Source organism: Spodoptera frugiperda, chromosome 19, assembly GCF_023101765.2.
Source record: "Spodoptera frugiperda isolate SF20-4 chromosome 19, AGI-APGP_CSIRO_Sfru_2.0, whole genome shotgun sequence".
NCBI classification, from domain to species: domain Eukaryota; kingdom Metazoa; phylum Arthropoda; class Insecta; order Lepidoptera; family Noctuidae; genus Spodoptera; species Spodoptera frugiperda.
In genome coordinates this window covers 698,940-723,155 of record NC_064230.1, presented here as the reverse complement: position 1 = coordinate 723,155, position 24,216 = coordinate 698,940, and the positions used below count along the sequence as shown (strand labels likewise).

The following is a 24,216-nucleotide window of genomic DNA, read 5'->3' as shown; positions in this document are numbered from 1 at the left end:
TGATTCAGTCAGAAATGATGAATCATACGATTTATCGGAAATTAAAACAAAATGACTGACTGCCTCGTTGGTCGAGTGGTCGCAAGTGCGACTGCTGGGCAAGGGGTCTCGGGTTAGATTCCCGGGTCGGGCAAAGTAATACTGGGCTTTTTTCGGTTTTTCGAAAATATCTCAGTAGTAACACGACAAAAAACTTTGCCCCTGTCTAGGATTTTCTCCTGTGTCGTGTGTGCGTTTACAAACATACAAGTTCTCACGTACATGACACCCAGACCCGAAACAACAATTTGTGAATCACACAAAGAGTTGCTCCGTGCGAGAATCGAACCCGCTACACGTTACGCCGCAGCCAGTTGCCCAGCCACCACGCCAACCGTTCAGTCAAAGGTATCTATCAATCGTATAATTCTTTATGACTTATGATATAAATTTAAGGGTTGTTGAGGAATCAGGGATTGGGAAGGGGGGCTCGCCATGCTTCGAATGAGGTTACCGGACGCCCAATACTCCCCTTCTCAATGCCCGAAGATTGCTTACCATCAGGTGATAAATCTTCCATTCTACTAAAAAACTGTTGATACATTACTTTTACCAGCTTATACCATTAAAACTGTTCATAAAACGCCTCCACTAGACAGGAAAACCTCCACACACGACAATGACTCAAAAAATTAACGCCCAACCAACTGTTGCCCACTATTTTTTCGTTTATCTTTCGATGTATCAATATTTTTGGCTTATCATCAAATTGATAAGAACAGACCAGGTGTTCAGCATATAAGCTAGTATGATTCACTACAACATAGATTAATACTAGCTAAACTGATCACCACAACAGCAGTGTAGTCGGGGAAGAGAAAAAAAAATAGAAAGAAAAAAATTTTTTTTTGGACGACTGTTTTTTGTTTCGAATGTGCGAGTGAGAAGTGTTTAAAAAGTATAGCTGTCTTTTTCTATTTTTGAGTTCATGTACTTTTGGAGTGGTTTTTTTATATTTTTGTGTGTTTTAGTGAAGGTTATAAAGGTTTGTTGATTTTTTTTTTGTTAATTTTTTTAGCTCACCCCCTGTTACATGGGATTTATAACGCAAATGGTGGAAAGTGGGTGTTACATTGTATAGCGACATTACGTGCCGTAATGTGCACCTCTGCCTACTCCTTTGGGGATAAAAAAGCCTGACGTTGTATATTTAAAAATAATAGAAGTAATTAAGAAAAACAATCTACCTTATCCCATAAGTCAATCCATTGATGACTCATGGTTTTACAAAAAGTAAATTATTAATAATCAACTAAAACTACTAAATAATAAACTTAACTAAAAATAAATTAAAACAGAACTATTGTTAAAAATATCTAATTTCAAAAGTTCGACTAACTAACGCTTTAACAAAAAATTTAAACTTTAAATAATTATCGAAAGCTATAAATATTAACAAAAAAAATAAAAATAACCCGCACGGAGCAACTCTTTGTGTAATCCACAAATTGTTGTTCTGGGTCTGGGTGTCATGTGTATGTGAACTTGTATATTTGTAAACGCACACACGACACAGGAGAAAAGCCTAGGGTGGGGTAAAGTTTTCATAAAAAAAATTGGAATTCCCACTTTCAAAATTCTCAACTACAAAACGTATTTTTAACTATGCGTTTACCTATACTTACCTGTTTATCAATCTATTTATCTATGGTGTTACTTCACTTTACTGATTATGTCGATAAACAAATAATAAAATTAGTATTTACACATAGTAAAATAATAATAATCTATGATAAACTATTTTTATGGTATAAGCCAGTAAACGAGCAGATGGATCACCTGATGGTAAGCAATCACCGCCACAGTCATTCATGTCCCTGGGACGTTGGACTTCAGTGTTCCGGTGTTTTCATGGTTGTATCTACTGTAGATCCTGGTGTACAGGAGTTGCAGCAGTATGGGAGGTTGTGGCGAGCTTGTCCCATAAAAAAGGCGATAGGTTTTTGTTGATTTTGGTGTATTTTTTTATTCATGTATAATTTTCTTTTGTCCACAGCAAGTGAATACCATGGTCCGATTTACGGACCTGTGTAAGAAATTCGGGCAAGTCTTCATCCCAGCAAAATACGATCCGGACACACAGAACTCATATTTACTCTACACAAGGTAAGAAGATTTATTATGACTTAAAGTGTTACCACACCAATCAATTGATCGTCGATAGATGCCATCGATCGATGGTAGAATGGATTGTTTGACGTCGATTGATAGTTTCTACTACACCAATTGATCGATAGTTGATAGAAACTATCAGTCGATGGTGGAATGGATTGGTCGATGTCGATTAATAGTTTCCGACCAGAATATAATCAATCTACGTCGATTGATGCCATCGTCAATCGATCGATTGGTTAGTCGACCGGTATCCGTCGATCAATTAAAGCTACTACACAAAACAATTAACGTCGACCGATGTAAATCGATCGACTATCGATCGATTGGTGTGGTAATATCCTGAAAGTAAGTATATGTATGTATACAGTATGGAGAAACCTCTTATGACTTAATTTAAACCACATATTTGTTATCATCTTGGCTGACGATATACGAAAAAAGTGCATTATTCTCTTTGAGCTAATTTAAACACTCTTTACAAATACGGCATTATAACAGCCGCGCCGCATGTCCGTAACATTCCTAGACAACCTACAACATTACAGCTCTTCTGTGGTCAAGGAACATGGAGCTGTTCATACAGAATTTAAATCATATGAGTGATCTCCATACTGTATAATCAGCTCATGTAGTGTATTGTCCAGTCAACTGATGGTAGCGAGGTTGACTCGTCAACGACACACGTACTTAGGTATCGTCATGAGCTAATGTTCACATGTAATCAGCTCATGTAGTGTATTGTCTAGTCAACTGATGGTAGCGAGGTTGACTCGTCAACGACACACGTACTTAGGTATCGTCATGAGCTAATGTTCACAGGAAATCAGCTCATGTAGTGTATTGTCTAGTCAACTGATGGTAGCGAGGTTGACTCGTCAACGACACACGTACTTAGGTATCGTCATGAGCTAATGTTCACATGTAATCAGCTCATGTAGTGTATTGTCCAGTCAACTGATGGTAGCGAGGTTGACTCGTCAACGACACACGTACTTAGGTATCGTCATGAGCTAATGTTCACATGTAATCAGCTCATGTAGTGTATTGTCCAGTCAACTGATGGTAGCGAGGTTGACTGACCAGGCGAGTCATAGTATTATGTGTCTGCGATTTCAAGGAAAGATCAATAGTACGGTTTACGTATATAATGACACATAGCTTATCAGTTGAGGTAGAAAGTGATATATCGATTAGTCATTTCTAGAGAAATATCCGACTATTCTTAGTATTTCTCAGAGCCCAGGATTAACTTATAAACGGAGCTGTCGACTACCTAGCGGGTTTACAGGGGCTCCGGCTCGAAAAGCAGGAGTAGGAACGGGGTGGTTTTTAGTCAGTAAGAGTCTGACACTCCCTCTCGCCTCGCGAGGCGGGTGAAGACACTGGATGATTTCCACCCTTAAAAAAAAGATTAACGTATATATCTCTATACCTCTAACCTTCTGTCTCCCTAAACTGACTGCACTGAGCAGCAGCCGCGTAACGTGTAGCGGGTTCGATTCCCGCACGGAGCAACTCTTTGTGTGATCCACAAATTGTTGTTCCGGGTCTGTGTGTCATGTGTATGTGAACTTGTATGTTTGTAAACGCACACACGACACAGGAGAAAATCCTAGAGCGGGACAAAAGGACAGAGGAATCTCTCTAACCGTACACTCAAGAAAACCCTTAATTTCTTTTACAGAAAAAATCCGACAGAGAGTCAAACCCTCTTGCTTGGGAACGAGAAATTACTAGAAGCTTCCAACTTCAATCCTAATCACAGAACAGCTGTGCTTCTCCATGGATGGATAGACCACCCTGATGGTAGATTCAGCAGAATTGTTCGATCTGGTAAATATCTTTAATCTTCTTTTTTATGGTATAAGCCGGTAAACGAGCAGACGGATAATCTGATGGTAAGCAATTGGTGCCGCCCATGGACACTTGAAACACCAGAGGCGTTACAAGGCCTTTTGGTGGTTAGGGGATTTGTGGATTAGGTAGATTACATCAACCTCCTATAAGTGTCCACTGCTGACCAAAGGCCTCTTCTCACACGAAGAAGGAATGAGCATTCATCACCACACTTGCTCAATGCATAGCGATTTCAAACTTATAATCAGAAATTATAAGGCTTCAGGTTTCCTCACGATGTTTTCCTTCATCGTATGTCAGTGGTGTCTAAATAATCTTAGAAAGTACATATAACTTGGAAAAAGTCACATTGGTACTTGCCGTTGATAGGTTTTGAACCGGCACTCTCATGCGTGAGAAACGGGCGTCTTAAACCTCCGGGCCACCACGACATTAGGGAAATTGGGGGAGGATTATTCTAACATCACCAATTCTTCTTTTCCAGCCTTCTTGGAAGCAGATGATATGAATGTTATAGTCGTGGACTGGCAGGACGGCGCAGACATAGCCAATTATTTCACTGGAATCAAAAATACTGTTAAATCAGGTATGTATCGTATTCTTCTGTCTAGTTGTGGTAATACCAGCAGAGTAGAATACATTTGACACCAATGAGCCGCGATGAGACTAATAAAATTGAAATAAAATTGATAACTAATGTAAAAAGGGTACGCAAACATATCTTTGATTAAAACTCCTAAAAAGATTTAAATAAAAAAGAAGTTAGTTTTATTTCCGGGTCGGGCAACGTATTACTGGGCTTTTTTATTTTTTTCGTAAATTTCTCATTGGTAACACTGAGTCTGGAATTGTGTCCAGTATATCGCAATAGGCTCCCCGATTACATAGGACTTATAACACACAAATAGTGAAAAGTAGGCGTACATTGTATAGCGGCATTACGTGCCGTAATTAGCACCTTTGCCTACCCCTTTTTTTGAGGAGGGAAAATCATCCAATGACTTCTCCCGCCTTGGGTGAGGCGGGAGGTTTGAGGCTTACTGACTATAAACCACTCCGTTCCTTCTCCTGCTTTGAGCCGGAGCCCCGGTAACCTTTTACGTTGTCCCCAGCTCCGGAACATTTGCCTACCCCTACGGGGATAAAAGGCGTAACCTTGCCTTTTTTTAAACTACATATATGTATTTAACTTTAAAATTAAATTATGTTGTTTCGCAATTACAGGTGAAGGAGTAGCCAGGTTCATAGCTTGGTTGAACCACATGACGGGGGCTGATCTCTCTCTCTATCACATCGTGGGATATAGCATGGGCGGTCACCAGGCAGGAGTCATCGGTAGGAACCTGGGGGGCAAAGTGGGATACATTACCGGTGAGCAGATAATATAATTTTACTAATACAGTGAAACCTCGTTAAGTGAGACCATCAAGGGACCTTCAAATTGGTATCACTTATAGAGGTATTCCACTAACCCAGTGTCTCAGATAACCAGGTATAAATAATCATTTGTCTCATTTACATCTAGGGTTTCATTAATAGAGGTTTATGCATTAAAATTCACTTGCTGTCTCAGTTATAGAGGTAACTAAGATGATAAATCAAAAGAACGAATCCCAGATAAAGAGGGTTGTTTGTCCCACTAATAGAGGTAATTCAGTGCCAATGGGTAGGGACCTCAGTATGAGTTCCATTTGTGGAGGTTTCTCACTTATCCAGGTCCCACACTTAACTAAGTTTCACTGTATAATAAATGCGAATGTTTGTCTGTTACTCAATCACATCAAAATGGCTGAATGGATCGGGATGAAATTTGGAACAGGGGTAGATTATCGTATTTTATTTTTATTTTTCAAAAAAGGATAAATAAAAAAAAATCATCTCCGGATCGATATCTTCGGCATAAGATCTCTCAATAATAGTAGTAGCTGTTACAATTCAGAGTAGGTACGGAATATAAAGCCAAACTCAATACCATGTAGGTAGTTCATTCAATATTCACGCAATACGAATGCAATGGGCGCGTGTTGCAACTCAAGAGTATGTTCACAATATCAATGTCGATCGATGGGAATTGGATTCAAGAGTAAGCCCCCAGGTCAGAGGATTAGGAGATTTTAGAAGTGGGCAATAATTTATTATTTATCAAAATCTGTCCAAAAATTTTATGAAAGCGTGACTATTAACATAATTTTTCTTCGATATTTTATTATCATATCGAACTATACTTCTTTATCTTAATGTTTCAATAAAAATCAATTACCTACCTACGTTAATATGAACCGGAAATTCTTTAGATGCCACCAGTGCGAAGTCAGGACATTTAATTGTTAGGTAGTTTAAAAAATATAAATAATCGTCATGCCTTTTTTTGAGCGGGGAAAATTATCACAATGACTTCTCTCGCCCTGGGTGAGGCGAGAGGGAGTGTCAGACTCTTACTGACTAAAAACCACCCCGTTCCTACTCCTGCTCTTCGAGCCCCGGTAAACTCGCTAGGTAGTCTGCAGCTCTGGATCAGGCATCAGCCCTACTGGGCCCCATCTGTGGTGGTCTAATGATGGAGATTGTCACCCGATTCCCGAAGTCCAAAGTGTCTCTAGCGACGGCTGGGATGTGAGGTGGTTCCGGGTTCGTTCCCTCACGCGCTCCGATCGTCATTATTTGTATAATTCTATGAGAGCAGACCTGTAGACGACTTAACGAGCTACCGAAGCTCGAAGCATGAATAGGAACGGAGTGGTGTTTAGTCAGTAAGAGTCTGACACTCCCTCTCGCCTCGCCCAGGGCGGGAGACGTCATTGGATGATTTTCCTCCATAACATATCTGGTGAAATGTGGGTGCTATGTTGTATATCTGCACCTCTGTCTACCCCTTTGGGGATTATAATGTTTTATATACATATATCTATCTATGTATAGACAAAATACTAGTTGTCAAGTTACCTATATACTTGTAATTCGGAAAAACTATGACAAATAATATTATGATAACAAAAATCTTATCTACAAGACGAAATACTATTATTTGAAATTGATAACGAATCAATATATCTGTGTTTAGATATACAACATATAATCGTATTATCGTACTATTTGGTCTTAGAAGAGGAAAACAGAAATATATTAATACTAAAGGACCGCGGCTTCGCTCGCGTTCTTGTGGAATAAATTATATGTTATCCTAGACCATAATCTACCCCTGTTCCAAATTTCATCCCGATTCCTTCAGCTGTTTTGACATGATTGCGTAATGCACGCTACACACCTTACGATTCAGGAATCGGGTATTAGGAATATTGGGAAAGGGGTGATTGGGCCTCTGGTAACTTCACTCACAGTGCAAGCGTTGTTTTCTGTGAGGCCATAGTATCACTTCAGGGCAACCGGACCCATTCGTACCGATAGCTCTCCCACACAGTTAAATCGAAAGATGTATAACCGCTTTAACAAACACAAGCTACTTCCGCGCTTTTTGTCCCGCTGTGCTCCGCTCCTATTGGTCATAGCGTAACTTTTTATAGCCTATACCCTTCCTAGATAAATAGGCTATGCAACACAAAAATCATTTCTCAAATCTGACTAGTACTTCCGGAGATTAGCGCGTTCAAACAAACAAAACAAACTTTTCAGCTTTATATATTAGTATAGTTTAGTATAGTATAGATATACATAAACTAAGATTATTATTAGTCCATGATTCTAAGTTTCTAACCAATTATTCCATCTTCCACAGGTTTAGACCCAGCTGGACCATTTTGGCGCTTTAACAAACACAAGCTACGGAAGACAGATGCTCAATACACAGAGGTGATCCATACGCATCGGTGGCTGGGCTACTTCGCACCGCTGGGACATGTGGACTTTTATCCCAACAGTGGGGTCTGGAACACTTGTAAATGCTGGACAGTCATTTGCACACATGATAGGTAAGCTTTAGCTGTTCCCTAAATTATTATATAAGCTACTTCCGCGCGGTTTCACCAGCTCTGCTCGGCTCCTATTGGTCATAGCGTGATGTTTTATAGCCTATAGCCTTCCTCGATAAATGCACTATTCAACACAAAAAGAATTATTCAAATCGGACCAGTAGTTTCGGAGATTAGCGCGTTCAAACAAACTCTTCAGCTTTATAATATTAGTATAGATTATCAGGTACTTTTGAAATGTCAATAAATAAATAGTCTGTCAGTCTGTCCGTCAGTGAAGCTAGGCTCGTTCTAAAATCCTGTGGATTGCTATGGAGAACAACGAGCAAGAAACTCCATGGGTTACACTTTTATAGACATAGTAATATTGTGTAATTAGTAACGAATAAATATTAATGCTTCTTTTGTTTCTTTTAAAGATACTTTGTCCCACACTACGATTTTCTCCTGTGTCGTGTTTGCGTTTTCAAACTTAGAATTTCACATACACATGACGCTCAGGCCCGAAACAACAATTTATGGATCACACAAAGAGTTGTCCCGTGCGAGAACGAACCCGCTACACGTTGCGCGGCAGCTGGTTGCCCAGCTACGGCACCAACCGTGCAGTAAATTTTTTTCGGTAGTCGGCAAAACAGCAGACGGATCACTCTTTGCGAGCGTCTTAAACCTCCGGGCTACCACGACAAAAAAGCAACGTCACGCTTTTTATCCCCGAAGGGGTAGGCAGAGGTGCACATTACGGCACGTAATGCCGCTATACAATGTACACACACTATTCACCATTTGTGTTATAAGTCCCATGTAATAGGGAATGAGCCTATTGCCATATACCGGACACAATTCCAGAATCTATGCTACTACTGAGGAATTTTCGAAAAACCGAAAAAATTCCCAATATTCCGGCGGGCTCCGGCTCGAAAAGCAGGAGTAGGAACGTGATGGTTTTTAGTCAGTAAGAGTCTGACACTCCCTCTCGCCTCGCCCAAGGCGGGAGAAGTCATTGGATGATTTTGCCCACTTAAAAAAAGGCATGACGATATATTTTCTTACTACCTAACAATTAAATGTCCTGACTTCGCACTGGTGGCATCTAAAGAATTTCCGGTTCATATTATATTAACGTAGGTAATTGATTTTTATTGAAACATTAAGATAAAGAAGTATAGTTCGATATGATAATAAAATATCGCAGAAAGTGAGGAAACTTAAAAAATAGAATATTTAGCTCTCTTTGTTTGAGGGATGAAAATCATCCAATGACTTCTCTCACCTTGGGCGAGGCGAGAGGGAGTGTCAGACTCTTACTGACTAAAAACCACCCCGTTCCTTCTCCTGCTTTTCGAGCCGGAGCCCCGGTAAACCCGCTAGGTAGTCCGCAGCTCCGGATATATTTAGCTCTCTAAGCTAAGCTGAGGAGTTTTTTCAGTACTGAAATGTTTTTTTTTTCATATCTTTTCAGGTGTTTCAAATACTTTGCGGAATCTCTACGTTCGGGAGGGTTTACTGGGAGACGGTGTAAGAACCTCCGTGACGCCAAGTTGGGGCGAAGTACTTTACCTGAGACACTGAAGATGGGCGGCGTCATACCTAAAACAGGGTAAGCAGAGGTCTATGTAATTTATGACAATCTCTGAAGGTGTAGACAGAGGTGGACATACAACAATGTAACTTTTCACCAGTTATGTTATAGTAACTTTCGTGAGACATACTAAATTAATTACTATGTTATCGGCTTACTCACGTAACTGTTTGAAGAGGAACTCGACTAGTTTCAAGCCATGATAGAGGCTCATATTCATGAGCAACATTCCGCGACACACGACGCGGCGATTGTCGCGCTGCTACTGGCGACTCGAGTTTCGCGCCCATCGCGAAACTAGTCGAGTTCCTCGTCCAACAATTACGTGAGTAAGCCGATAACATAGTAATTAAGTTATGACCGATATACAGTATGGAGATCACTCATATGATTTAAATGAAACTACAATTAGTACTCGTCCACAAAAGCATAATACAACAAAATATTTCAACGAAAACCGAAAATTGAATAAATACAAATTTCAACTAAAATAATTTTTTTTTATGAATTCTTAAATTCTGTGTGAACAGCTCCATGTTCCTTGACCACAGAAGAGCTGTAATGTTGTAGGTTGTCTAGGAATGTTACGGACATGCGGCGCGGCTGTTATAATGCCGTATTTGTAAAGAGTGTTCAAATTAGCTCAAAGAGATTAATTATTATTAATCAAATCAAATGCTAATAGTTATTTTCTATTTGTTACAGAAAAACGGGTATCTACTATATGCAAACTAATGAAACTCCGCCATTTTCCCGAGGTTGAGCAAAGGAGTAATGGTTGTGTAGCGACACCTGACAAGTGACAGATGACAGAAGTCGCACATAGACTATCGACGAGCAAATCAACGGATGACGTCATAAATATCCTGAATCGCACATGTGAAGTTTACATGCGAATAAACATGGATAGACAATCCCAACGAACTACAGTTGGGCAGAAAGCTGCCAGACACGATCACCTCGCCTGGTCGGAGGATACTGCTTTACTTAGGGAACTTTACTCTCTGTTCCATAAAGTTGTCACATCGAATCTTAGTTTAATATAATTATATTGTACATACTCTTAGGTTAAGTAATTTATTTTATATAAGGAGTTTTAAAAGTATCTGCCACGGCTTTAATGGGAGGTAGTGTTGTGTTTGAAGATTACAATAGTAAATATAAATTATTTATTACTAGTCACTCGCCCAGCTTTGCATGAATGCAATGGTGATATATTATGCATGTACTATACATATAAACCTTCCTCTTGAATCACTCTATCTATTAAAAAAACCGCATCAAAATCCGTTGCGTAGTTTTAAAGATTTAAGCATATAAAGGGACATAGGGACAGAGAAAGCGACTTTGTTTTATACTATGTACTGTAGTGATGAGTATATTTTACTTTAAAAAAGTCTGCGTATGAATTTGTTTTAAAGATCTGTCTCTTTCACTGTCTCTGTCATCGTGTGTATTCGTGAACCACTTTATGCAGAGTAGAGTAAAAGTTTATTTAACTTCTTTACGTTCTCAAATTGAATTAACTGGTCCGGGTACGAAATTTCTTCACTATTGTAATCTTCAAACACAACACTATCTCCCATTAAAACCGTGGCAGATACTTTTAGAACACTTTGTATTGTAAGTACCTGATTATACTAAAAAATCTTATGTTAAGATTGATAATTTATTATTATAGTGATTGAATTTATTTCTTTCGTTTTATTTTTACTTCCCTTTTAACCGACTTAAGCCGTTAATATGATATAAGTGTGAGAGCCATGCTTCACCACGAATGATACAACAGCCTCATAGAAAACCGACGTGAAAGAACGCTTACGTTGTGTTTCGTTGTGTGAGTGAGGTTACCGGAGGCCCAAGGGTATCCATGGGCGGCGGCGATTGCTTACTATCAGGTGACCCGTCTGCTCGTTTACCGGCTTATACCATAAAAGAGCCCCAGTAAACCTGCTAGATACTCCGAAGCTCTGGATTAGGCATCAATCCTTTTGGGCTCCATCTGTGTGGTCTGATGGCTCTTTCGGTCTGACACGCCGCAGGCACGGGTTTGGTTCTGGTCGGGCAGTGAGCTACCCTTGCTACCGCAGACCCGCACTTACGGTGGCCGGAGACTGTCGATCCCCAAATCCCGTGAGGAGATTCGTTCCCTCACGCGCCCCGCCCGATCTCCTTATCGGGTGTTACATTGTATGTGCTCTGCCTACCCATTAACAGAATATCAGGTGTATTACAGGAGACAGAATGACTTAAGCCTGCAGGCAAAAAAGATACTGCACAACCGGGAGAAACCCAGTTGCCAAGCTTAAATCCACCGAGGGAAATGGAAACTATCGTTTTCTTTTTCTTCTCCTCTAATAATATCTTCTGATTTACTTCGTTGCGGGATCCAAGACAGTCATTAATGTACCTGGGACGTTGGACTTCAGTGTTCCGGTGTTTGCATGGTTGTATCTACTGTAGATCCTGGCTTACAGGAGTTGCAGCGGTATGGGAGGTTATGGCGGGCTTGTCCCATTAAAGAAGGGACTCTTGATCATGAGCAGCGTGTGTAGTAGAGCTTTTCTCCATTAATGTACGTGAGTAAACCGTGATTTTTACTTAATTTAGAATATCTCACGATAGTTATTATAAAAATAACTGGTGAAAAGTTTGTGTTACTTTATAAGTACTCTGACTACCCCCTAACAAAGTATCAGGTGTATTGTTATGTTAGTCACACATACACGTGGGGTTTTTAAAAGCGTGTTTTCGTAGATACCCGCTCCACTTGCCTATCTAGTATATTTATCAACAATAATTAATTATATTCATCCAAAGGTTGCCCAGTAGATAGTCGTTGTTTATATAGTGATAGCAGTGCCTACGTAGAAACCTTTTTATTATATTTATAAATCTAATATAATATATTTTAGTGGTTACTCTATCGGAGTGATACCACGGCCTCAAAGAAAACCGACGTGAAACAACGCTTTTGTTGCGTAAGCAAGGTTGCCGGAGCCCAATTACCCCCTTCCTAATCTTCCCAATCCCCAAACAACCTTTTACACTGCGATCTCCAACCCGCCTGCCTGCGGAGATTATGGCAAACCCTCTTATGTAGAGGAGCATTGAATTCACTGTTACGGAATTTAAAGAATTTCGTATCCATCCGTAAATGATCCATCCGCAGAGCCGTTCTTGGGCGAGACGAGAGAGAGTGCCAGACTCTTACTGACTGAAAACCACCCCGTTCCTACACCTGCTTCGAGCCGGAACCCCGGTAACCCAGTGATGTGTGTACCTGCCCAAATAAGGAATACCAAATATTATGGTGTTTCTTTATCAGTAAAATTGTATTAGTCATAATGATTGTTTTTATACTGTTATCAGAGAATTTGCACTAAAAATATGACAGTGATTATGTCCAATAATTATTATGATATAATATATAATCTTGTGATTACCGATAAGTATCGTAAATTATTATTTTTGACTCATCCAAGGCTGATTCATATCGTTGTTTGTGATTAATCATTTGGTGTTTTCTAGACTATTTTTGGGGAATTTGAGTCTTAATTTATTATGTGTTAAGTGTAGGAGAGCCATGTTTCGGCACGATTATGCCGACCGGTGTGATACCACGGCCTCACAGAAAACCGATGTGAAACTACGCGTTGTGTTTCGTTGTGTGAGTGAGGTTACCGGGCCAATTACCCCCTTCCCCAATCTTCCCAATCACCGATTCCCTACCAACCCTTGGATGGGAATGCACTTGTAACGCCTCTGGTGTTTCGGGTGTCAATGGCCCGGTATATGGCTATAGGCTCACCCCTATTACATGGGACTTATAACACAAACGGCAGCCCAGTTGCCCAGCTACCGCGCTGTCCGTGCAGTTGAAGAATTTGTTGACGAACTTTGATCCCAAGCACCTTAGTCCTTAGGCGGGACGCGTGAGGGAACGAACTTCCTCACGCCCCAGCCGACGCGAAGGACACTCCGGGCGAAATCGCGGGTCGATCTCCGGCCACCGTGAATGCGGGTCTGCAGACGGCGAGCAAGGGTAGCTCGCCGCCCGACCAGAACCAGACCCGTGGGTGCGGCGCGTCGCGTTCCGCGCGCGCCTCAAAGAGCCATCAGACCACCACAGATGGGGCCCAGTAGGGCTGATGCCTGATCCGGAGCTGCGGACTACCTAGCGGGTTTACCGGGGTTCCGGCTCGAAAATTTTAGGAGTAGAAACGGGGTGGTTTTTAGTCAGTAGCAGTCCGGGTCTGCGGTCAGTGAGCAAGGGTATGTCGTTGGTCGACCACCACATATCGTCGCCCTCTCCGCTAACTGTCGTATCTCACAAACCGACGTATCTGCACTGACATTTAATAGATACCTTACTGCCACACTCAGAGTCATTTAATGGTTGCTTAAACCATCCCTTAGCAATCGTTTTCGATACAAAATCGTTACTAAGGACTAAGTTATCATTAAATGTCTCTGAGTGCGGCAGTTAGGGCTTTAGGGCGACTACAAAATTAAAGAATAAGCCAAGACCTATATAAAAAACTTTTGAATTCATTGATAAAGCCACAAATAACGCATCTACAGTAATTTAACTGTAACGCCCGACCGAAAAACGGTTGCCCTGGAAAAACATCAATTGGTAGTTAGGACAGTTAGCCGGGAGGGTGACGATATGGGGCTAATAGGGCTGATGTCCGATCCGGAGCTGCGGACTACCTAGTGGGTTTACCGGGGCTCTGATTGAAAGCAGGATTAGGAACGGAGTGGTTTTTATTCAGTAAGAGTCTGACACTCCCTCTCGCCTCACCCAAGGTGGGAGAAATCATTGGATGATTACCTTCCTTAAAAATCAGTTGATTTTATATGCTACTAGCTACTTCCGCGCGGTTTCACCCGCTCTGCTTAGCTCCTATTGGTCATAGCGTGATGTTTTATAGCCTATAGCCTTCCTCGATAAATGCACTATTCAACACAAAAATAATTATTCGAATCGGACCAGTAGTTCCGGAGATTAACGCGTTCAAACAAACAAACAAACTCTTCAGCTTTATAATATTAGTATAGATAATAATTTATTCGTTTTTGTACATGTTTAAAATCACGTAGGTGTAATTTTTTTATGCTGACAGGAAATCCTCTCGAAAAAATTAATCGATAATTGAATAGTAAGTGTAGTATAATAGTGAAGTCTTTGCAAAAATTTTTAAGTGTAACTTTTTTGTTTTTTTTTTTCTAATTAAGTATTTTTGTGTACATAATTTGTTATGTGTTGATTACTATTATTGTAAATAAAACGTGATTTTTTATATATTTTTTTTAATTTTATTACTTAATAATCTTATTTTCTAATCTTTGGTTGGTTTAGCCTTTTGAGAAGGGTGATGCTGCGTTGGTTTCCAAGTAGTAGACTCCAGTTTTTCTGAAAATAATAAAATCATATTTGAATATCGCTCAAAGTCAACGTCAAATAATTTATTTCAATTAAACCATATACTAAGGTACTTTTGAAACGTAAACAAATAAAGAAATAAATAATATTCTGTCAGTCTGTCCGTCAGTGAAGCTAGGTGCTCGTTGAGAACCTCCTTCTTTTTGAAGTCGGTTAAAAAAGTTGATAATATTTTAAAGAGAAAGCTCCTTGCTAGACTCCAATCACTGCTGAGTTTGTCTCGGGTTCGATTCTCGGGTCAAGAGAAGGATTAAAAAATATATTTTCATAATAATCCCCTTTCAAAGCGAAGCGAGAATCAAATGTGTTTTGTTATTGTGATAAAAATAAAACTAATGAGTATACAAATAAAGTTTCTTCGGGAAAGTTGTTTGTAATCATGAGTACAATCACGTGTTTAAATATCGTTCACTAATTTACCAGTCACCCTATATGGGTTACTATATCTTTCCAAAAGAACATTAAATAACTAAATGACAGCCTGGTTAGCCGAGTGGTTGCAAGTGCGAAAGGGCAAGGGGTCTCGAGTTCTATACCCGGGTCGGGTGAAGAATTACTGGGCATTTTTCGGTTTTTCGAAAATTTCTCAGTAGTAGCACAATGGAAATATGCCCAGTATATGGCAATAGGCTCACCACCTATTACATGGGACTTACAACATAAATTGTGAAAAGTGGGTGTACATTGTATAGTGGCATTACGTGCCGTAATGCGCACCTCCGCCTAACCCTTCGGGGCTTAAATTCGTGATGACATGACGAACATTAAATAAAGAAATACTCACCCAGTCTTAGGTTCGAGTCCTCCCATGTTCAATGTCTCCGGTAGATGGCAGTCTCCTACAAGCGCGTGTTCGTAGCTCTCACACTTGACGCCTGTGAACCCTCCATCACGGATGGACTCAGCGAAGTAGTGGTAGCATCTGGAATATAAAGAAATAAATTATTATGATTTTATATGATGATATATGATGGTAAGCGATCGCCGCCGCCCATGGACACTTGAAACACCAGAGGCGATACAAGTGCGTTGCCGGCATTTTGGGGGTTAGGAATTTAAGGGTTGTTGGGGAATCGGGGATTGCGAAGGAATTGGGACTCCGGTAACCACACTCACACAACGCAAGCGTTGTTTCACGTCGGTTTTCGGTCGAGCTCTCCCACACATGCATAATATTTATATCAGCATTGCACCCATGCGAAGCTGGGGCGGGTCGCTAGTGATAAATAAATCAATCTATACTAATATTATAAAGCTGAAGAGTGTGTTTGTTTGAACGCGCTAATCTCCAGAACTACTGGTCCGATTTGAATAATTATTTTTGTGTTGAATAGTGCATTTATCGAGGAAGGCTATAGGCTATAAAATATCACGCTATGATCAATAGGAACCGAGCAGAGCGGGTGAAACCGCGCGGAAGTAGCTAGTATGTATATAGAGATATACCAACCTATCATGACTGCAAGAGTTGAACACACAGCCAGGCATGTTATCCCCTCCATTCGGGTAAAAGTCCACCTGTGCCAGTGGCTCCAGGTATCCTGAGCTCCCCACGTTGGTATGCATCACTTCAGTGTATACAGCATCGGATGCCCTGAATGTGTGCTCGAAGTCAACCCAGCCGGGGCCGGCGGGGTCCAAGCCTGGAACGAAAAATGTGAAATTAAGTAATATCTTACAAGTAGCTGATATCGATATGAAATAAGTCACCATCCCAACTTCAACAGAGACGGTGGCTGGGCATTACCACCTGCCTGGAAGCCGAGTCTACAATCTGCGTCAACCTACAATGTTGCGGGTCTGGAGTGTGACACAGTGAGCGCGGTATGTAACACCGTTTTTGCGTCGACCCGAGAATCGTACCCAACACCTACGCAGCCGCCGGCGAACGAGTCTAACGAGCCAGCATCGTCGCGCGCGCCGGAAAGTGCGCGTGATTCCAGGCAGAGGGCTCGAGTCGCCAGTAGCAGCGCAAAAATCGCCGCGTCGTGTGTCACGGAAAGCTGCTCATGTTCATGTTCACTGTTCCAATTTCTAAAATAAAAGTAGCCTCGCCGCAAACGGCCTTCAGACTACCACAGATGAGGCCCAATAGGGCAGATGCCCGATCCAGAGCTGCGGACTACCTAGCGGGTTTACCGGGGCTCCGGTTCCAAAAGCAGGAGTAGGAACAGGGTAGCTTTTAGTCAGTAAGAGTCTGACACTCCCTCTTGCCTCACCCCAAGGCAGAAAAAGTCATTGGATGATTTTCACCCCTTAACACATTAAACGCCGTAGTGGTTACCGGTGATCGACGTTAGCGGAGGATTTGTCTTCAACAGTTTTCTATTGGCAGTCAAAGACTAAAAAAAGGCTCTTTTAAAAGCATATTAAGTAAATAAATATAAATATAATAAATATCCCACCCACACGCACGAAGCGCTTCGCTTCAAGCTTCCTTGTGCGAACTGCTAGGGAGTGGAACTCCTTGCCGGAGTCTGTGTTTCCTGATGGGTATAACCTGGGTGTCTTCAAAGCCCGAGTGAATAGGTTGCTTATGGGCAGACGTGCTCCATCGAAGGCCGCATCATCACTTACCATCAGGCGAGATAGCGGCCAAACGTCGGCCCATTTAACATAATAAAATAACAATATGAACAAACGTACCGGTGATATATCCAACCTTCCCGTCGAGGTTTCTCCCCGCAATACCAGCCTGCTGGCCCCCCAGGCTGTACCCGGCGATGTGGTAGTCCGCCAGGTCAGCTCCAGTCACGCTGTTAATCCAGGAGATGAAACGAGCAACCGCACCACCTAGAATGATGAATATCAAGTAATTTTATTTATACAATGTGATAGGGGTGAGACTTCTAATTTTTAATTCGTTAAGGCTGAGTACTACATCTAATTTTATCGACAAAAAAATAATATGGGGGTTGAATCCCCTCCCACTAAAAATTATGGCTATTTTAATAATTTTTTTTTTACTTTATGTGATATCAAAGGTTGTATGCGTCGTAGAAACAAAAAAAAAACGACAAACGGTAGCTAATAACCTTGGCTAACTAATTCATTACTTTTTTCATATGTTTGATAATGTTTTGGTAAGAAAAAAAAAACATTTCTGAATTATTTTTACCGAAAATTTTTACCGCTATTTTTCAATATTTTCAATTGGGGGTTTAACACTCCATATTTTTTTTATCGATAAAATTAGTTGTAGTATGCAGCCTTAACAGGTTAGAAGTCCCACACCTATCACATTGTATAACTTTCTAGCAAACCCGGTGCCACCTATAATTTTCAATGTCTTTCTGCTTTTAAAAAAATTCCTGAATTTTCTTTGCTATAAACCTCACAGAGCCCGAGACCTTTCCAACGAATGAAAAACCGTGAAAATCGGTTTCGGTTCTGAAGTTATAGCGTCAGGAAGGAAAGTCCAGTCGTTTAAGAGAAGTTCAGTGACATACACACGTACAGAAGAATCATATATATAATGATTATATTTTGGGAAGGGGGGTAATAGGGTAAACGACAGATTTTTATTTTAATGTCCGTCTTGTAGATTATTTTAAAACACTACACAAGTATTTTTTTTTTTTAAGGAAACAAATAGGTACTTTCGAAGATATATCTGTGGCGACACTCTAACAAATGACAGATGACAGAAGTCGCACATAGACTATCGACGAGCAAATCAACGGATGACGTCCTGCATCGCACATACGAAGTTTACAAGCGAATTAACACGGATAGACAATCCCAATGAACAACAGTTGGGCAGAAAGCCCGCCTGGCTGAACACCTCGCCTGGTCGGAGGATCCTCCTTTTCTTAGTGAACTTTACTCTCTGTTCCCTCACTATCGTGACGTCACTCATCTTTGAATTGAGTGGTATTCTTACCAGATAGAACAGTATTTTCGATAGCCCTGTTATAGTTGAAGGTACTGGCTCCTGCACTCCAATCCACCACGATCACATTCATGTCTTCTGCCGCCAAGAAAGCTGGAGAAGAAATCTATACATATAATAAATCTGTAGAAGGGTCAATCCTGTACATTGAAAATATTGAAAAAATTAATATACCAAATATAATAAATATATGGGGTGTTACTGGATCGATACCAAACCCAAATATGTGTTTAAAAAATTTTTGTCTGTCTGCCTGTATATTCAGGCATCACGTGACAACTAACGGTTCAATTTCGATGGAACTTGGTATAATTACACCTTATTATCCTGGGCATAAAAAAAGTTACTTTTTATCCTGGAAAAATACGTAGAAAAAAATCTTTATTTTTCAGTTTTATTCTGCTCAAAAGCAATAGCTCAATAGAGGGATCTCCTTAATTATTATGGGCCTCGCCGTATTTGGGTCCAATCAATAGATATTTATAAGATGTCATTGCCAGAGTTACTCAAAATGGAGAAATAAAACATCCACGCGAAGACCGACATCCGCGCGGACGGAGTCGCGGGCGGAAGCTAGTAGGTAATATAAGTATCAGCTAATATAAGTTTGATGCTCTGGTCAGGCGAAGTAATGCTGGGGTTTTTACGGTTTTTCGAAAACATTTCAGTAGTAGCACGCAGTCTGGAAATGTGCCCAGTATATGGCAACAGGCTCACCCCCTATTACATGGGACTTACAACTTAAATTGTGAAAAGTGGCAGTACGTGCTATAATGTGCACTTCTGCCTACCCCTTCGGGGATAAAAGGCGTGACGATATAAAAAATAATTAGGCCTTAGTAACCCTACTTTACGGGAATCCTACAGAAGCGGAATGAAAGCTAAAAATCTATTGTATTGTTAGTGTAAAATGTCATTTTTTTTAATAGAAAAGTAAACGAGCAGGGGCCTTAGTCTGCTATTACAATTGTGTCAGAATGGTCGATCACTGAGCAGTGCGAGAGGGACGGAGCTATGTAGGTTGTATAACTCCGTCCCTCTCGCACTGCTCAGTGATCGACCATTCTGACACAATGGTAATAGCAGACTAAACACCCAGATGGATTACCCGATGGTAAGCAATCGCCGTCGCCCGTAAAGCAAAAAAACATTTTATTATGTAGGTATATTTCTGTCGCACGCGAGCTTGTCTGTCTTATCGATACGATAGGACAAAGTATAATACCTAGCTTAGGTATCAAATTAGGTAGATAGATACATTTTCGAAAGTCATCATGATTTGGAATTTAATTTTTTATTGTAGTTGTAAAATTTTCAATTTGAAGTGAAGTAGGCATATCTTATCTATATATTAATATGTGATGCAAAAACTTTGGACCCCTTTTTACGAAAATTGCGCGGACGTAGGAGCATAAAATTTGGTACACTTATAGTTTATGTGTAGGAGAAGTTGCGAACGCTAATATTTTTCAAAAATAATGCTGACAAAGTACATTAAATCAATAAATAAAACATTACACACACTACCATGCATAGTATCTGATCGTATTTGACAAAACGTCAAAATCGACAGACATTGCGATGATATTCTCACGTCTCATATATGAATAGAGTTTTCCTGTTCATGATGCGCCGGAATATATTAATTTGAATTTTACAAAACTAATAGCAATTCGTTAAATAAAAATTATCCTTGTAAATCGTATATGGTCGAATTTCGATCACTAGGCGACCACTAGTCTTACTAATTATATGCCTGCCAGCGTGCAAAAGCTACTTTATATAGGATTCTTATGCGTTCCCGTGAGATAAAAAGTACCCGATCACCCGAGTCAGCGCATACCCTGTCTGTATACCAAATTTCATCAAAATCCGTTCAGTAGTTTCAGCGTGATTGACGGACAAATATCCAAACAAACAAATTTTCACATTTATAATATTAGTGTGAGGGTAATTTTTGTGTGTATGTATGTTACTGAATCACGTCAAAACTACTGAAGGGATCGGGATGTAATTTGGAACATGGGTAGATTATGGTATGGAATAACACATAGGATACTTTTTATCCATCAGGAACCCTGCTGAAGTTGTTTGTAGACGCTTGTGGCGACATCTGACAAGTGACAGATGACAGAAGTCGCACATAGACGATCGACGAGCAAATCAACGGATGACGTCATAAATCCTACATCGCGTTTAATGAAAAAAATAATCGCGTAAAATGAAGTTTACGTGCGAATAAAAAGTAACACAGATAGAAAATCCCAACGAACAACAGTTGGGCAGAAAGCTGCCAGACACGATCACCTCGCCTGGTCGGAGGATACTGCTTTACTTAGGGAACTTTACTCTCTGTTCCCTAAACGACTAATTGGATTGAGATGATATTTGGAACAGGGGTAGATTATGGTCTGGAATAATACATAGGCTACTTTTTATACCACGAAACGTGGACGTAGACGCTAGTTTTGTAATAAAGTTAACTTACCAGCAAGTAATACAGCGTTAAAGTTGCCAGTAGCATTGTCGAACCAGCCGTGGATGAGCACAGCTGTTCTACGTGATGCGTCGAAGTTGGATGCCTTTAGCAGCTGCTCATTACCAGGCACAATGGGCTGGCTTACTGACGGGTTCAATCTGTGGAAAGATGAACAAAACATTGTTATAATTATTTCAATTCCCAATCCCCGATTCCCGAACAACAACCCTTCCTAAAAGCCGGCAACGCACTTGTAACGCCTCTAGTGTTTCAAGTGGCCACTGCGGCGATTGCTTACCATCAGGTGATAGGTATGCTCGTTTACCGGCGTTTCATAAAAAATATCAACAGCCTATAAGTGGCCACTCACACGGAGAAAGTTTGAGCATTAATCACCACGCTTGCTCAATGCGGGCTTTTTTCTTATTTTATTGGGACAAGCCCGCCACAACCTCCCATACCACTGCAACTCCTGTGCACCAGGATCTACAGTAGATACAACCATGCAAACACCGGAACACTGAAGTCCAACGTCCCAGGGACATGAATGACTGTCTTGGATCCCGCAACGAAATAAATCAGAAGATATTATTAGAGGAGAAGAAAAATAATCAATGCGAGTTGGCGATTTGGCGTTAATAAACCGACGTGAAACAATGCTAGTTTCGTTGTGTGAGTGAGGTTACCGAAGGCCCAATTACCTACCCTTCCCAATCTTCCCAATCCCCGATACCTCAACAAATCTTAAATTCCTAACCCCCAAAAGTCCGGCAACGCACTTGTAACGCCTATGGTGTTTTGGTTGTCAATGGGTGGCGGCGATTGCTTACTATCAGGTGATCCGTCTGCTCGTTTACCGCCTTATGCCATAAAAAAGCGTCTTAAGTTCAGTAGTTTTGGGCTGTGCATTGTCTGTCAGTCAGTAACGCAAGAGTTTTATACAATATAGAGTAACCTTTTATCCCCGAAGGGGAAGGCAGAAGTGCACATTACGGCACGTAATACCACTATACAATGTACACACACTTTTCACCATTTGTGTTATAAGTCCCATGTAATAGGGGGTGAGTATGAATGATATAAGTATACAGATGACATAATTTTCAGCAAAATAAGAACCAGATACTAACCTAGTAAAAAGATGGTAAACATTCTCTGTGTCTGGGTAGTATCTGGCGTTGAAGTCGGTGGCTGGCTGCCAGAGGTCCACCAGGTGTAGCCTGCCCAGGCCGTCCTGCACGTGCTGGTAGCGAGGACCCGGGGCCCGGCGGATGTAGATACCGTTGGGCAGAGCTGGGGGTGGAAAATCATCATTTTAGCATTAAGTGGTGCACTTTTCCTGATCCGGGTTGCGGACCAACTAGCGGGTTTACCGGGACATTCACTCTCACCTCGCCCAGTGTAGGAGAAGTCATTGGATGATTTTTCCCAACCACCACTTTTTTTAGGGGTAGGAAAGGCCTACCCTTTCCCCCTTTCCCTTAAAAAAGTGGTGCACTTTTTAATATAGGTAACAAACAAAAATAAATTAAATTCCCAAATTGCTACCTCCCAAAACGCACTTGTAACGCCTCTGGTGTTTCAAGTGTCCATAGGTGGCAGCGATTGCTTACCATCAGGTGATCCGTCTGCTCGTTTGCCGCCTTTAAGGCGGTCATATTCATGAGCAGCATTCCGCGACACACGACGCGAGCTTCTAGCATGGCTTGAGACTAGTCGAGTTCCTCGTCAAACAGTTACGTGAGTAAGCCGATAACATAATAATTAATTTAGTATGTCTCACGAAAGTTATAATAAAATGATTGAAAATGGGTTTTACCTGCCACAACGGTGAGCCCGAGTATAAACAAAATAGGAACCATTGTTAACACTATAAATAATGACTAAATACCTTTTTTTATTTACTGACTTTATATATATACTATAAACTTATCGGATGTTATTAGTATTAGTGCAAATTCTCAGATAACGGTATAAAAACAATCATTATGACTAATACAATTACACTGATAAAGAATCACTATAATATTTGTTATTCCTTATTTTGACGGATCGCGCGGAAGACATAGCGGGTTAAAGGGGCTCTGGTTCGAAATATTAAGTGTGGGAGAGCCATGCTTCAGCACTGCTGAGCCGGCTCGACCGGAGTGATACCACGGCCAGATACCAAAGGGTCTACCTTTTTAGTATAATTTTTTTGGTCATCATTTTATTTTGCATAACAACGCATGGCAGAAACTTCATTAAGCGAAAATCATTTGGTATACCATCCTTTGTAATACATTAAAACGCATAATTTTGTTGTCAGAATCATCTAGCAGGCATAATTATCCATCTCTTTTATCATCCATTTAACATTAAAAAAAATTGATACTAATAATTTAAAGGTACATAGAAACACCATATTGCAGAATGTTGACTATCAGAATCGTCTTTTGGCATAAATTTCATAGCAAATAATTAAAAAGTAGAACCATCATATCTCAGAAAGTTCACAATTAGAATCGTCTTTTGGCATACTTTTCATTATGCCACTCCTACTCTTCCCGCGAGTACTATACACCCGACTAAGACACTACACATTGACAGTTGTTTGTGCAGTAGCGCTCTCTGATAAACCTGAACCTTTTACACTGCGAGGTCCAACCCGCCTGCCTTTTTTTACAATATGGCTCTCCCACCCGACTAGCAGAAATTCAATTAATCTCAATCAATACCTACCTTAGTAATAATTAAGTAATTAAGGCCAATCGATGCTTTACGTACCCGTAGATACTAAAGTAATTTTTGTCTAATCATCTTAATGTTCTTACGTGAATATCTGCACGCTTTTACTTTACATCTAAGTAATTACACCTCTTTTCTTTCTCAATTAGG

General features: G+C 40.6%; 2 protein-coding genes across 2 annotated transcripts; one reads left to right on the top strand and one right to left on the bottom strand.

The window, feature by feature from the left end:
• Positions 1–809: 809 nt before the first annotated feature.
• Positions 810–11,212, top strand: LOC118281123 (lipase member H-like). The gene is made up of 8 exons (XM_035601603.2): positions 810–1,024; positions 2,036–2,145; positions 3,839–3,987; positions 4,496–4,597; positions 5,236–5,382; positions 7,745–7,937; positions 9,400–9,537; positions 10,225–11,212. The coding sequence occupies exons 1-8, from the start codon at positions 968–970 to the stop codon at positions 10,280–10,282; spliced, it is 954 nt and encodes a 317-aa protein (XP_035457496.1). The 5' UTR covers positions 810–967; the 3' UTR covers positions 10,283–11,212.
• Positions 11,213–14,818: 3,606 nt separating this feature from the next.
• LOC118281197 (pancreatic lipase-related protein 2-like) lies at positions 14,819–23,273 on the bottom strand. Its single transcript, XM_050700587.1, has 8 exons — positions 23,159–23,273; positions 22,470–22,632; positions 21,349–21,497; positions 18,852–18,953; positions 17,615–17,761; positions 16,419–16,611; positions 15,753–15,890; positions 14,819–14,938 (listed from the first exon to the last, which is right to left on the bottom strand). Exons 1-8 carry the CDS (start codon positions 23,199–23,201, stop codon positions 14,881–14,883), a joined length of 993 nt encoding a protein of 330 aa, XP_050556544.1. The 5' UTR covers positions 23,202–23,273; the 3' UTR covers positions 14,819–14,880.
• Between the last annotated feature and the right edge of the window lie 943 nt (positions 23,274–24,216).